This window comes from Amphibalanus amphitrite, unplaced genomic scaffold (genome assembly GCF_019059575.1).
Source record: "Amphibalanus amphitrite isolate SeventyFive unplaced genomic scaffold, NRLGWU_Aamphi_draft 000394F_arrow, whole genome shotgun sequence".
Lineage (NCBI taxonomy): Eukaryota > Metazoa > Arthropoda > Thecostraca > Balanomorpha > Balanidae > Amphibalanus > Amphibalanus amphitrite.
The window spans coordinates 499,904-513,270 of NW_024881888.1; the positions used below are offsets into that span (position 1 = coordinate 499,904).

General features: G+C 49.7%; 1 protein-coding gene across 2 annotated transcripts in view; it reads left to right on the forward strand.

Annotated features, from left to right (window-relative positions):
- Positions 1-13,076, forward strand: part of LOC122390381 (carnitine O-acetyltransferase-like) — a 55,341-nt gene extending 42,265 nt beyond the window's left edge. For both annotated transcript variants that reach the window (XM_043383274.1, XM_043383275.1), the window contains exons 8-11: positions 10,547-10,669; positions 10,959-11,157; positions 11,342-11,479; positions 11,755-13,076. In XM_043383274.1, the coding sequence (XP_043239209.1) occupies positions 10,547-10,669; positions 10,959-11,157; positions 11,342-11,479; positions 11,755-11,955 (661 nt within the window). In that variant the 3' untranslated portion in view covers positions 11,956-13,076. The remainder of the gene's footprint in view (positions 1-10,546; positions 10,670-10,958; positions 11,158-11,341; positions 11,480-11,754) is intronic.
- Positions 13,077-13,367: the final 291 nt, after the last annotated feature.

Below are 13,367 nucleotides of genomic sequence, written 5' to 3' on the forward strand. Positions count from 1 at the left end.
TGTTTTCTGGATTCGGGTATGTGCCACATTGCTAAATTGTGTTGCATGCAACGGAACTTGCAACGCCTCGGAACAGCTGAAGTACTTTCGGACATCTTGACTATCACCTCCTTGAATAGTGTTCTTGAATGTAGCTTGGTATCCTCCTTGATTTCTAGCGTTTGGTTTCGTTCTTATTGGTCCCTGTATGTGCAACATGGCTGAATTTCATGTTGCGTGCAACCGGACTGCAACTTCTCTGTACTACTGGGTTATATCCTGTGTTCATAGTCATAACCCCAGTTGATACGTGGTTCTTCTACGTAGCTCCTCCAGTCTTCGATCCTGTTTTTCTCGGGCTCGGATATGTGCAACTCGGCTGATTGTATGTTGCATGCAACTGAGCTGCAACTCCTCTGGGCTGTTGAATGTTGATGACATCCTGTTTTCATAGCCAGTGGATACAACGTGTCTCTTCTCCGTAGCTCCTCCAGTCGTCGATCGTATTTTTCTTCTTGGGCTCTGGTATGCGCAACTCTGCTGATTGCATGTTGCATGCAACTGGACTGCAACTCCTCTTCCTCCTCTGGACTGTTTGATGATGTACTGTCCTGTCAGGGAGTATAACCTGTTTCTTCTCTATTGCTCGTTCAGTCTTCGGTCTTGATTTTTTCTTGGGTTCGGGTATGAGCAACTCTGCTGATTACATGTTGCATGCAACTGGGCTGCACCTCCTCTGGGCTGTTGATGGCATCCTGTTTTCATAGCCAGTGGATACAACGTGTCTCTTCTCCGCAGCTCCTCCAGTCGTCGATCTTATTTTCTTCTTTGGCTCTGGTATGCGCAACTCTGCTGATTGCATGTTGCATGCAACTGGACTGCAACTCCTCTGGACTGTAACTCCTCAGGACTGCTGGATTATATCCCGTCTTCATAGCTAGTGGATACAACGTGTTTGCTCTCCATAGCTCCTCCAGTCTTTGAACTTGAATTTTTTTCTTTGGGTTCGGGTATGTGCAACTCTGCTGATTTCATGTTGCATGCAACAAAGCCATTGCCCCACGTTGGGCGCCAGAGTGTGATGGTGCCCCCTGGGGGTCCGGAAGCGGTGGGGAGTATGTTTTCAAAAAAAAAAATATTGTTTAATAAAATTTCGTTCATCGGGGGTGTTTTCTGTCCGAGATGGTTGCCGACCTGCGCCGTGCTCTGGAACGACCTCAGGTGAGTGTTTTCGGCTGGTAGATCCTCAAATGGTTGATTAATGAGTTGATTTTCTTGCTGTTTGATTTCTCTCTTGTTCAAACGTAATTACACACCCATTTCCAATTGCTGGTCGGTCCGTTGGTTTCAAGCTGACCGATTCCTTTCCGCCACCGTTCCTTGCGCCTGGGGCTCGTCACAAACAATATTTATAATGAGGCTGGCTTGTCGCTTGTCAACATATAGTCTTCACTGCCTAGGATGGTATCTGTCTCATAAGGAATTTAGGACACGGAAGTCTCCCCAAAGCATATAATTTTGATGCCTCCCTTGAGGACATAACCTGAAGCCACCATCTGATACCTGATAGCTACCCACCATTCTCTCCCTTTCTTATGCCTATCATCCCAAAGATAATCGAGTACATCCCCATTTAATGTCGCCCTCAATGCTGAGATTAGATCTCCCGCTGGTCCTTACACTATATGACGCATACCTCAATCTCCCTCAGACCCACTCTCTTTGTCATACCTCTCTCATTCCACTACAATAAATTTGATCTCGCGTCGACCTCTCAGTCCCTCCCAGCAATTATTCTAACTCCCTCCAGCGGTACATATCAGGGACAATAAACGCAATTTGTTCAATAGACTCCGTGATTAGTGTGAATTTCATCTAGGCTTACTCTTACCTCCCAACGACTTATCGCGCCACATTCCAACATTGGAATCGTGTGTGCTCTTCCTAGCACCTCTTGGGCTCGCTGGCCCAATATCCTCGAACACCTACATCACTTGACCCTGATTACTTGTCTAAAGGTGCAACGCAGGTAGCGATTACATTATTAGCGTTCGTCGATGGGTGTGATTGGTTCAATCAATCTCTGCCGGCCCATTCCCTTCGAACACCTACATCATTTGACCCCGATTACTTGTCTAAAGATCGACGCGGTTAGCGTCAGTTATTAGCGTTCCTCGGTGGCTTATGATTGGTCCGTCAACCTCTGCCGCTCACGGCACATCTCTGTTTCCCTACTAAAACCCCGCGGCCGGACGTTGGTTACTGACCCTTGCAGCCCTTCTGTGAGAGACCGTCTTACGCGTTTTCACCTAACGAACCGGTGGACACAAGCCTGCTACCCCGACGACCGCAGTCTTACCGGGCTCATAGACAGGTACCTACTCAGTACTCTCATGCAATCATGGCACCCGCAAGTGGCGCCTTTGAATCATTGACCGGTGTGATTCGAAAGACTCCATGACTGAATCTATCCTGCAATTTTATCCGACGCCGTGGAATTCTGTCCTGCAGATGTGTTTTCAAGCGCGTTAGCGTCATGAGTGATGTATGCTGCGATCTTTCCGACGGTGGACTTATCACTTACCTCATCCCGGCGGTATTACTCCTCGCCTTATTATTCTATCATCTTCTTCGTATTTGTCACTCACCTTGGGCGGGGCGCTCCCTCGCCCCGTCTCTCTCCGACTCACCTCTCAGCTTGGGCGTCTTATGGCGTTCTTCGTTCCGATATCTGCCTAACATACTTACTTCTTCCGTAACGTGAGACAGTTCCAATCCTAGTAGACTTAGACGTATCAGCAGAGTCAAAAACACATGAAAGTGTTGCAACATACCTCCTCTTCGGCTAGCATCCATCCTTAGATCTTTCCCTCCTTGTGTAATTCCGGTTTCAATATCTATCGACCACTTCAAAGTCACTCCTTCTGTATCTCCTTACCTGTCTGATCCGTAGAATCCCTTCAGTCCATGTGCGCACCGCTGCGCGGTACGAATCAATTGTTACCCGCGACATGAACAAAAAAAAAAATCATTGGATAGAGGAATCTGCGCCGCCATATACTCAGACCATCTACTACTCCTTTCATCTACACGATATTTACGCCTACCAGCCGAAACGTCTCCACCGCAGCTTGCTATATTCACTCAGTGACGTCATATTCCAGGAAACAGACTGTGTTTACACTTGTTGATCAGTAATGACGTCATAAGATCGTGTCGTCGGCGGGTTGGTACATCATCGTCTAACCTTGGACACGCCAACTTTTGGTCGGAATTTCAACTTGACTCTCTTGAGTGTTCCCCGTGGTTTCAATGAAGCAATTCTCGGTAGTGCCCAATCATTTGTGATCATGAATATTTTTTATGTGGATTGTTGTCTGGCGTCCCTCGCCACGCTGTCGCAAATTTCTTTGGGGTCGTAAGTATTTGCATCAAGGGAACTCTAAGGTAGTGCGCCGGATTAGTCTCAATTTGGCATTTCGGTTTAAAGACAATCCAAATCATGTGATTTCATGTTATGCCACTGAACCGATTTTTAGAATCAATTTCATAATGCAGATTTTTTTATTGACATACTGGTCCAGATGATTTATTTAATTTGCAATGGACAATCAACTTGTGATGTTCTAATTTAAGGTAGCTCGGTTTACCGATTGCTATGGTGTTGAAGGTATACAGATATGGCAAATTTGGTATCCAATTATTCAAATGGGGGACATCAGCAATGGGAAATGGCTATATCAAATCAGAGACAGGAGCAGTAAATTGCAATAAGCTAATGGGGAACTGACCATTGGAGAATGATGCTAATTTTTAAACTAAATTGATGGTTCGGCAAAGACTGGTGTAATCAATAGTACGCTCATTGCCATTTCTCCAGTGTTAATGGTAATTTGATTTATTTACCTAGTGGGTACTTTTGCTGGCAAACCTGCTATTATAATCTCAGTCAAGGTAGCTGTCCAGGATAGAGGACAATCCGATAGACAGCCCTTCGTTGTATCTGTTCCGCCATCTGACAAAGTTTGTCATGTTCAATGATGCCTTATAAATTTCAATTCCAGGATATCCCTTTTAAGTGAAACCGCACTGGTCTGAAACTGTTTTGCTAGCATCCAAGGCCAGATATGAGATTAGTGTGACCTGAGGGGTCAATGGTCATTGACATTGAAATTCCATGTTCAATAGATCATGTCAATAGAAAGAGATCAACTAACGGATGTTACTGGGAATAATATGACTTGAATTGTTGCATGTTACTGATTTATCATCTGAATTCATAAATTTCAGTGTGTCCCTCCAAAACTTCGTATAAGTACAGTTGTCAGTAGCTTTTCACACCACGCTTGACATGAGATGACTGTTCTCCTAGGCTTGGGGTGGCAATGTCAAAGTTTTAGTGATGCGCGCTCAATCATAACACAATTAATTTCCCCATTCCTGTTTTAGCCTATAATTGTCTGCTAATCTAATGTTAACCTGACTCGCGATGTAGAGTTTGGTTTCGACTGACGAAGGTAACCTGTTTCTCCCAGATTTAGACCGTAGAGTTGTTCACCAAGATTTACTAAAATGTTGATCGTATGTGACTGCTGTCAATTTCTCCCCCTTTTTTTTTGACCACCCACAATTTTGTCCGTCTTTTCTACTGAGGTCATCGTGGGTCAATCGTTAAAAGACGGGTTCGTCCAGCTGTCTTAACAGATAATTTGTTTCTCTCAGCAGGTCCATATTCGTGTACTGCCCGCCGTTCAGCTGAGCTGAGGACTTCATGGGCCCGTGCTTTCTCCGATCCAGCGGCGGGGGGACCAGGTCGCATTTGTGAGGTCCAAAGCATTCGCGTCATTGTCTTTCTCTGGTTTAAATTAGCATGAAGGTCGCTTTTGCCTACAGATATAAATGAAGTGTTACACCTGGATATCTCACTCACTCACTCACCCTCTCTCTCTCTCTCTCTCTCTCTCTCTCTCTCTCTCTCTCTCTCTCTCTCTCTCTCTCTCTCTCTCTCTCTCTCTCTCTCTCTCTGTCTCTGTCTCTGTCTCTGTCTCTGTCTCTGTCTCTGTCTCACTCTCACTCTCACTCTCACTCTCGATTATCTGTTCTAACTCACTGTCGGAGGTCTTAAGATTGAAACCATAACGTTGAGTCTTTTAGGCAAACGGGATTTATCGAAATTGTACAATATTTGTAAATTAAGCAAACACAAAGGGACAGGTGATAACCGGCCTTTAATTGATTGTAATGAAAGCTCTGCGGCGACCTGACCCTGCTTCAGATCTGATCGGCGCCCATTCTGACTCATCGGTGATTTTGGCGACTCCTAGCGGATGTCGTCAAGGTTACGTTAGCTAGGTGGCGGTAGGGAGTCACGGGTTGGTCTGGATTGTCGAACTTGTACCAAAATATTTCATGTATGAGATCGATCTTTATAACGACTGAATTAAACGTTTGCTTCCTCCCTCTCTCTCTCTCTCTCTCTCTCTCTCTCTCTCCCTCTCTCTCACTCACTCACTCACTCACTCACTCACTCACAAAATCTCTCTCTCTCTCTCTCTCTCTCTCTCTCTCTCTCTCTCTCTCTCTCTCTCTCTCTCTCTCTCTCTCTCTCTCACATACATGCTCACTCACGCCTCCATTCACTCATCCACTCCTGCATGCGCCCACTCATTTACTCATTCTCCCCCTGTCCCCGTCTGTCCGTCCCTCCTACGCATGTTCCACGCGTGAGATGGTCGTGTAACGTCCACTCGCGGCAGAATGAATAAGCAGAGCTTGGCGTGCCTCGGTCGTAGGTGGCGCCACTGTTTCCTTTCGGCCTTCTGGGCGGTCGGGCTGTGCCGAAAGAGTTGGGTCTTTGTAGGTGGCGCTAAGGGCGCTGCCGTCGGTGCAGCTATTAACCTGTTAATTGTTTAAGGTCAAGGGGCATACGTTTTCCATTTCGTTCTGGCTACAATCGCTCAGTTTTAGTAAAACCCACGGGGCCCAACATACTCCCAAAATTAATCACAATTTACTTCAAGGAACGGGTGGGCGTGGTCACGTTCACGATCCCGGTGTTAACTAACTCGAGTGGGTTGGAAGTGTAGGCAAATGCTGCCCGGCGGCATAATGCGTGGTGCGACCATGCACGTTACATGGTTCCTGTCAATTAATTGGGGTCTGCAGACTGTTCAGTAATCCGATCTGAACAAACGGTCCTTATCATACCTGAATGGTGTTTAATGGGCGGTGATAATTTCTCGCTTCCCTCCGTAACCAACTCTAGTTGTGTACAACCAGGGTGACATTTTCACGTCATATTGAACGGTAACTCGCTTGACGCTTAAGATTAAATTGTCTCAAATGATGCATCAACTTAACAACCGTGGCGTTTGTACGTTAATCTTTGATAAACCTCGAAGGGAGCGAGCATCGACATCTGTTAAATACCGATAATGCTAGGAGAGAAAGGAAATTGATGGACATATTCCGAACAGCGATCAATTTATAACGATTGAAATGGCGATTCAGCTTGGCTTCGGCTATATAAACTCGAGTCACGAAACGGCTCAAGGCTGATTTAATAACGAACCGGAAGGCGATTCAGTTTCCCCATGTTCTTGTTCTGGCGCTGAGCTGCCGAAGGAGCAGAATAATGTTTAACGTTTACGATGTTTTACTCTCCTTATCCAATTGTAACTGTAACACTAGATTGATAATGGATTGAAACGCTGGTCTACCGGGTCCAAACTAGTTAGATTATGAAACAGCTTATGCTAACCTACTAGAAAAAAAAAACGAATTTGTGGTGGTCGCGTCGTGAGGGCGTGATCATTGTGTTTCCGTTGATTCGTGATCAGATCGCCGCGGTGTAGTCCCGGTGAGCCTGTGATGTGATGCCGGCGTACGGTCGTGTGGTCGACGTGACAACTTAAAGATAATTACGTTAGCGGTCTCTGTGAATCCGAATCAGCAACATATCCGGAGTAACCCTCCCTTCTTTCCCAGACAGATTATTGAATTTTCACGCTATATTTACAAACGGACGATACAATGCTGGTCATTTTCAACCGCCAATGCTCGCCAATGCCAACTTAGCCTTAAATCTAATCCTAACGCCCTAACTGCAGAGAACTTAATTACAACCATCGCGAATTGAACCGTCATGACGTCATCTGACGTAGTTTGACGCGTCAATAGTGACCAGCGCCCCAAAAATGACACCACCTGACCTGTTCCCCTCCCCTCATACATTGAATCCCACACCTCACTGCGGCCAGACCGCGCGCGCGATGGCCGACAGATAGCGCTCCCCCCCCCCCCAACACCAATGTAATGGTGAGCCATTAGCCTACACTGACCATTACTGACCCGCCCCGGCTGTCTCGCTAACCCTCTCCCTACCCCATTGGTAAGGCCGGACTAGTCGGACCCATTCACACCCCTCCCCGTCTTTACAAACAGACGCACCACTGCCGCGCTGCTCGGTCGGAAGCGGAATGTAGCGACCATCTGCCCTCCCCTTCCCAGTCGAGTAACACTCCCACGATGTTAAATCCATTACCCTCTAATGGTGGCTCAGGTTAGACCCCAGGGAGTGGCATTTGTAATCCAGATCAGAGACATCCGATGGGTAAATGGGAGGTGAATTGTCCATGACGGGGAGGCAGTCTTGATGAGGCGGACAGATGAGATGACTCACTTGACAGTGTTTGATGATTGCTGTCCACTCCAGCTGAGGTCCGGTGCAGTGATGATCCGATCAGCAGAGAGGTCGCTCCGGCCGAAGCCGGGCGGGGCGGTGTCCCGCGTCGAGTCCCCAGGCGTTCCGTCTGGTGGTCGGCCTCCGGTGGTCGGTCTCGGGTCTGTCTGAATCCCCTTCTCCTTCTGCATTGAGTTTTTGTTCTCCTGTGATTTCCGGGCCGGAGGTTCCGGGCGTCGCCGGGCCTCGCTGACCGGGGCAGAAAATTGGCGACATCCCGTCTCGCATCCGGAGTCGAGACCGTCGCCCTCCTCCTCCATTCCGCCGGAACGTGACGTCATCCTCACTTGCTCGGCTCATCCGTCTCAGCTGTCTCCTGCCGGATGACGTTTTCACACTCGATTTTCGCCGGATGTCGGTCCCTGCCTGTGCCGGACGGCTGACCGCAACGACATCCTCCCACCTTCCTGTCAGCTGCGTCGGCAGGATGTGCGTGGCGCCAGGCGTCGGGAGGCTGGTCCAGCACCGGCAGCAGGTGTTTCCGGCTGCGTTGCGTTTGTCGGCGGCCACTGCGCCGGCCCGGATGGGTGTGTTTGTACTCCACCCTTCGGCGAGCCTTTGATCTTCGCTTAATGGTGACCGGCCGACGAGTCGGGGATCGTTTGGTCGACTCCCTCCCCACGCCGGCTCAGCGCCGCGGCAGGCAGTGCGATCGTCCTTACGTATAGAGTGTGAGAGATGTCCTTTTTGATGTACGGAGAAAAAAAATGTCACAGCTTCCAGCTGTTACAGTAGCTGGCTAGATTTATTACTTAACAAAGCAGGCTCTCTGCACACTGCTGCGTTGGAGGGGGGCGGGGCTGCGACATCCCTCCACCCATACCTGATAAGTGATTTTAAATCTTTTCTTAACAGTTGTGATGGCGGAATGAATCAGACCCAGATCTTTCAAGGTCGGGTCACTTAGGTTACGTTATAGTGTCCTAGCCTCAGGAAAAGTTATAATGCTCGCCGGCACTGAATAATGCTCGAGAGATCAGCGATCGACCCGAGATCTTAACCTTCACACTTACAGGAGGAGTTCAAACCGATGCGTACCTCACGGCTTTTTCACGAATAACTCGCGTAAAAAGCGACCGACCGACCGACCACGACAAAACTTTCAATATCTTCGAATTGATCAATGTTATATCTTCCCTAAAATTATGACCCTGAACCCAATGGCCTTTGACCTGTAACCTCTTTCTCGATACTATGTCAGGCCAAGATGCCGATTCCATGCATGTCAGCGCATATTATCCACGCGTTTCCAGGCATTTTGTGATTGGAAATATCAGGTCCCAGCAGGTGAAATGATCAGGGCCGACCTGATCATTTTAAATGGCCGATCAGGAGCCGAACGGCTGTAAGGCGGGTTCCTACGGACCATTTCCATCAGTAGACGCTATAAAGCGGCCAATACTGGGAATGTTAAAAGTAATTACCAGTCACTGTGTCTCGTAACCACGCACACAATTTTTTGCTTAATCTGAGCCAAACGACGGAGGCCGCACCCGCTACCCTCTGGCCGGATTACATGTGTAACACGTAAATGTCTGGCGAGGCTCGAAAGGGAAGCATCAATTTTCATTTATCAAAACTTTCATGCCAGGAAAAGAATTACTACGCTTAGCTGGTGTCTCTGTATAAGTATTCATAAAGCAGCGCCTTGTCTGCCGCCCTGGCAGCACCGAGAGCCCGCTCACTCGCGCCCATCCCTCTCCTCCCTCCTCCCCCCCCCCCCCCCAGGGTCAGGCGATCCAGTGGCCCTCAAACCTGACCGCCCTCCGCTGCGCCGACCCACCAGCGCCACCCTGCCATGCTGCGGTACTTTCAAGACAGACTGTACAGTAACTACCTAATTGTTCTGCGAGAACGATTCGTACACCGTGATCTGGTGGGCAGGGTTGGCATTTTTGCCGGCAAAAACTAGTTTATGCCATTTGCCGGTTTAAACCGGTTTGAACCGGCAAAAAACTGGCAAAAACTGGCAAAAACTCAGAAATATCACAATGCTATGCCTAGACATGATTTTGAACAGGAAACATTTTAAGGAGAACTCGGTGAAAGCTTTATGCTTTCAACCAGAAGTGACATTGACCATTGAAATGTTTCATACCACACTCAGAAACATTTTCATGGGCTTTCCATAAGGAGCTAGTAAGATGCCTTTTGGGGGTGACAAATGAGCCAGTGCAAGGGTGACTGGGTGAGTCCTGCACAATCAGAAGTGCGAAAAGGTATCTGCCACTGATATGCGCACGGCACCGCATGACACCCTACTTACCGTGGCCGCCTTGTCCCTCTCTCCCCTTACATGGAAATACATTCCGTTGTGGATGTCTACCGACATGCATAGACATTTTAAGCAGGGATAAGTAATGAGGCAACTTCAGAATGTTTAGTGCATCTATATAACTACCAGAAATGCATTTGTACATTTGAAATCCATTCCTAACTAGACAAGTTGTAGGTTTGGCCATCTGAGTTTTAGCCAGTTTTTGCCAGTTCTTGCCACCAGGGTTTCTGCCAGCCGGTTTAAACCGGTTAAAACCACTGGCAAAAACCGGTTTTTGCCACCCCCTGCCAACCCTGCTGGTGGGGCCAGTTCCTTTCCTCTGTTATGCCTCGCTGCGACGCGGCCTCTCCCCGTTGCCAGCTGCTGCTCGGGGGGGGGGGGGCAGAGGGCGTGGGCGGACGGGTCCGCCTTGTGATGACATTGAGCCGCCAGTCGCTGATCTTGGCTCTGGGTGGAGTGCGCCATCCCGTCCGACTGTGAAATCCCCCGGAACTCTGGGTAGTGATGATTCTATCCCCCAACTGACGAGGGCAATCTTTCTCTCACAGGATGGTGCAGGACCTGGACATGGCCTGCTTCACCTACTCCGGCTACGGCAAGAAGTTCATCAAGTCGCAGCGGATGAGCCCCGACAGCTACATCCAGATGGCCATCCAGCTGGCCTTCTACAGGTATGATCAGGAATCGAAACGCTGGTCCAAGAAGTGCGTGGTACAGTCTACAGAACATTAATATGCGGTACATTTGGCCTCGTTTCCGTTGCAGACACAGATACCTCATAATGGATGTTTCATTCATTACAGTTTGTGGTATTCGTAGGTGACCTACATTGACAGCCATCTGCCACAGCAATGACAGCTGAATGTCACCTACTGGTTTGGTCTAGTCCCGCTATCCATTCATCTGATGTTACTCAATAATGACGCCGTCTCCACGACTACTCCCTCTCTCCCCTGCCAGGATACACGGCGAGCCGGGAGCTACGTACGAATCGGCCGCCACGCGCAAGTTCCAGCGCGGTCGGACGGAGACGATCCGCTCGTGCTCGGCCGAGTCGGTGGCCTTCTGCCAGGCGATGCTGGACCCCAGCGCCGCGCCGACCTCTAAGATCGAGGCGCTGCGAAATGCAATCAACGCGCACAAGGAGTACGCCAAAGATGTGAGTGGGGAGGCTAGCGGGTCAGGGAGGAGGCCGGGGTGGGAGAATTGGGATGTGTGCGAATTTTGAAACGAGCTGGGAGCCTGAGCTTTGGCTGGCTTAACGTGACCTCATCCCCAGGCGGGCTGGGTGTCTGAACTGTCTGATCTGATCTGACCTGACCTCACCGACCTCTACTCCACAGGCGGTGAACGGCCTGGGCTGCGACCGTCACATGCTCGGCCTGAAGCTGGCCGCCATTGAGAACGGAATGGACGTGCCGGAGATATTCATGGACGGCGCCTGGTCGCGCAGCACCCACATGAAACTCTCCACCAGTCAGGTCAGATGGGGGTTTTGGGAGAGAGTAGTGGTTGGTGTAGCCATGGGGTGTGTGATCTGCGTTAAAGGCAGTGGCGCCCTGACATGGGGAGGAGGTAGCGTTTGTTTGGGTTTGTTGCTAGCTGCTGCGAACCTGGTGGAGCGTGATAGAGCGATGTATTTATTATTTCCCTCGTTTTCGTTTATCGTGTCCCTTGTCCCTTCCCACCTCGTACGTGAGTGTCCCTGTCTGCTCCCGCACCCCTAGTCTGACGTTTGGCCGTATCACACCCACAGGTGCCGGTGGTAGCGGACGCGTTCATGTGCTACGGCCCTCTCGTCCCCGATGGCTACGGCTGCTGCTACAACCCGCGCGACACGCAGATCAACTTCGGCACGTCGGCCTGCAACTCGAGCCCGGCTACAGTGGCTGCCGACTTCCGCGCCGCTCTGGAGAACTCGCTCAACGACATGTTCAACCTGCTGCACTCCGGCTGACGGGCTGGCTGTCACTGGGCAGAGGACCGGCTCGCTCTGAGAGGTGGACAGAGGCAGAGAGGGACGGCAGAGGAGGTGAGGTGGAGAGAGGCTGGAGTAATCGGCGGCGTGCGTTCCTCGAGTCTGCTCCGGTGGTGGTCAGATAATTTCGGCTGATGAACGGGATTGTGAAGCGAGTGACAGGGGATAACTTCTCCGGCGTATGAGCTTATTCTTCCATGTCTGAGAAGCTGGCTATTGTGTGCGCTGATCGCGAAGCGTATTGAACAGGCCTTTACTAGACGAATGCCAAAATTCCTGGTAGCGTAAGGAATTGACCAAAGATTTAGTTGGCTAAAGGCTCGGTCTTTCCAGCCTGGCATAATACTGTGATTTGTGAAGCACAATTTGGCTTTGATTTACTGCTGAAAAGCGTCACGATACCGTCTGGAAATGGTTGAGCTTTACCTAGCTTCATGATCTGCTTTTGCTATCAGATTGTCCATGTTTTCTATGCTATATTTTGTGCTGTCCACCGGTTGTGTTGGGTCTCATCGGGGTATCAATAATCTCTAGTTCATTTATGGGGCTATTTCTTGTTTTTCGCAGCAACCAGTTTGTAAGTCGGGCATCTGCACTAGGTTAGCTGGTCTTCGAAATTTGTCCTAGGTCAATCCCAGTTAAAACCGCCGGACATTTAAATCCTAACAATCACCCATCGATTGGCTATGGGCTGTGACGGTGCCGTGCTTTCAGAGGTGTCTGTCGTTCTGTCCTCTATTCCCACCAGATAATGTCCACCCACTGGTCCCGGTGTTCTGTCGGAGCTGTGTATGACGTGTCGGACTCCCCGGGATGGGGACGTCCAGTGTGCGTGTCGCTGAGCGAGTTACAGCCGTCACCACTGGTGTGACGGTCAGACCGTCTGCCACGGAGGAGCGACCTGGGGCGACTGTCCAAAGGGCCGGCATCCAATGTCCGGGCCTCGCCAGGTGCGCTTCCATTATCAATGCAATGCCAAACGTTATGGTGGGGACAGACTTGTGGATTGGTCCCGTGTGTCGAGTGTATGTATCTGTAGCTAGACGATCCCTGTATATTGACTAATCGCGCCTGTGTGAAATACATTCAACCGTGGAAGAGCGAATGTTGGTGGTATGTTCGCCGACCGGTCACCGAACAGCTGTGCGCGCTGTGAACATCGGGTATGGCCAAACCAACAGCGGGTATGGTCGAACTAACAGCGGGTATGGTCGGTTTGTACATCGGTTCAGTGCTCGGTTGGTAAATGTGAAATTGCCGAGCTCGGAGAATGTCGAGGCTTGTTTTGGTGTCTGTTATTGATTCGACAGGTCCGTCATCTCTCGTAAGGCACGGCCAAACGCCTACCGAGCACGACTGCCAAATCGCATCAAACTCGTTACGTTGAACGT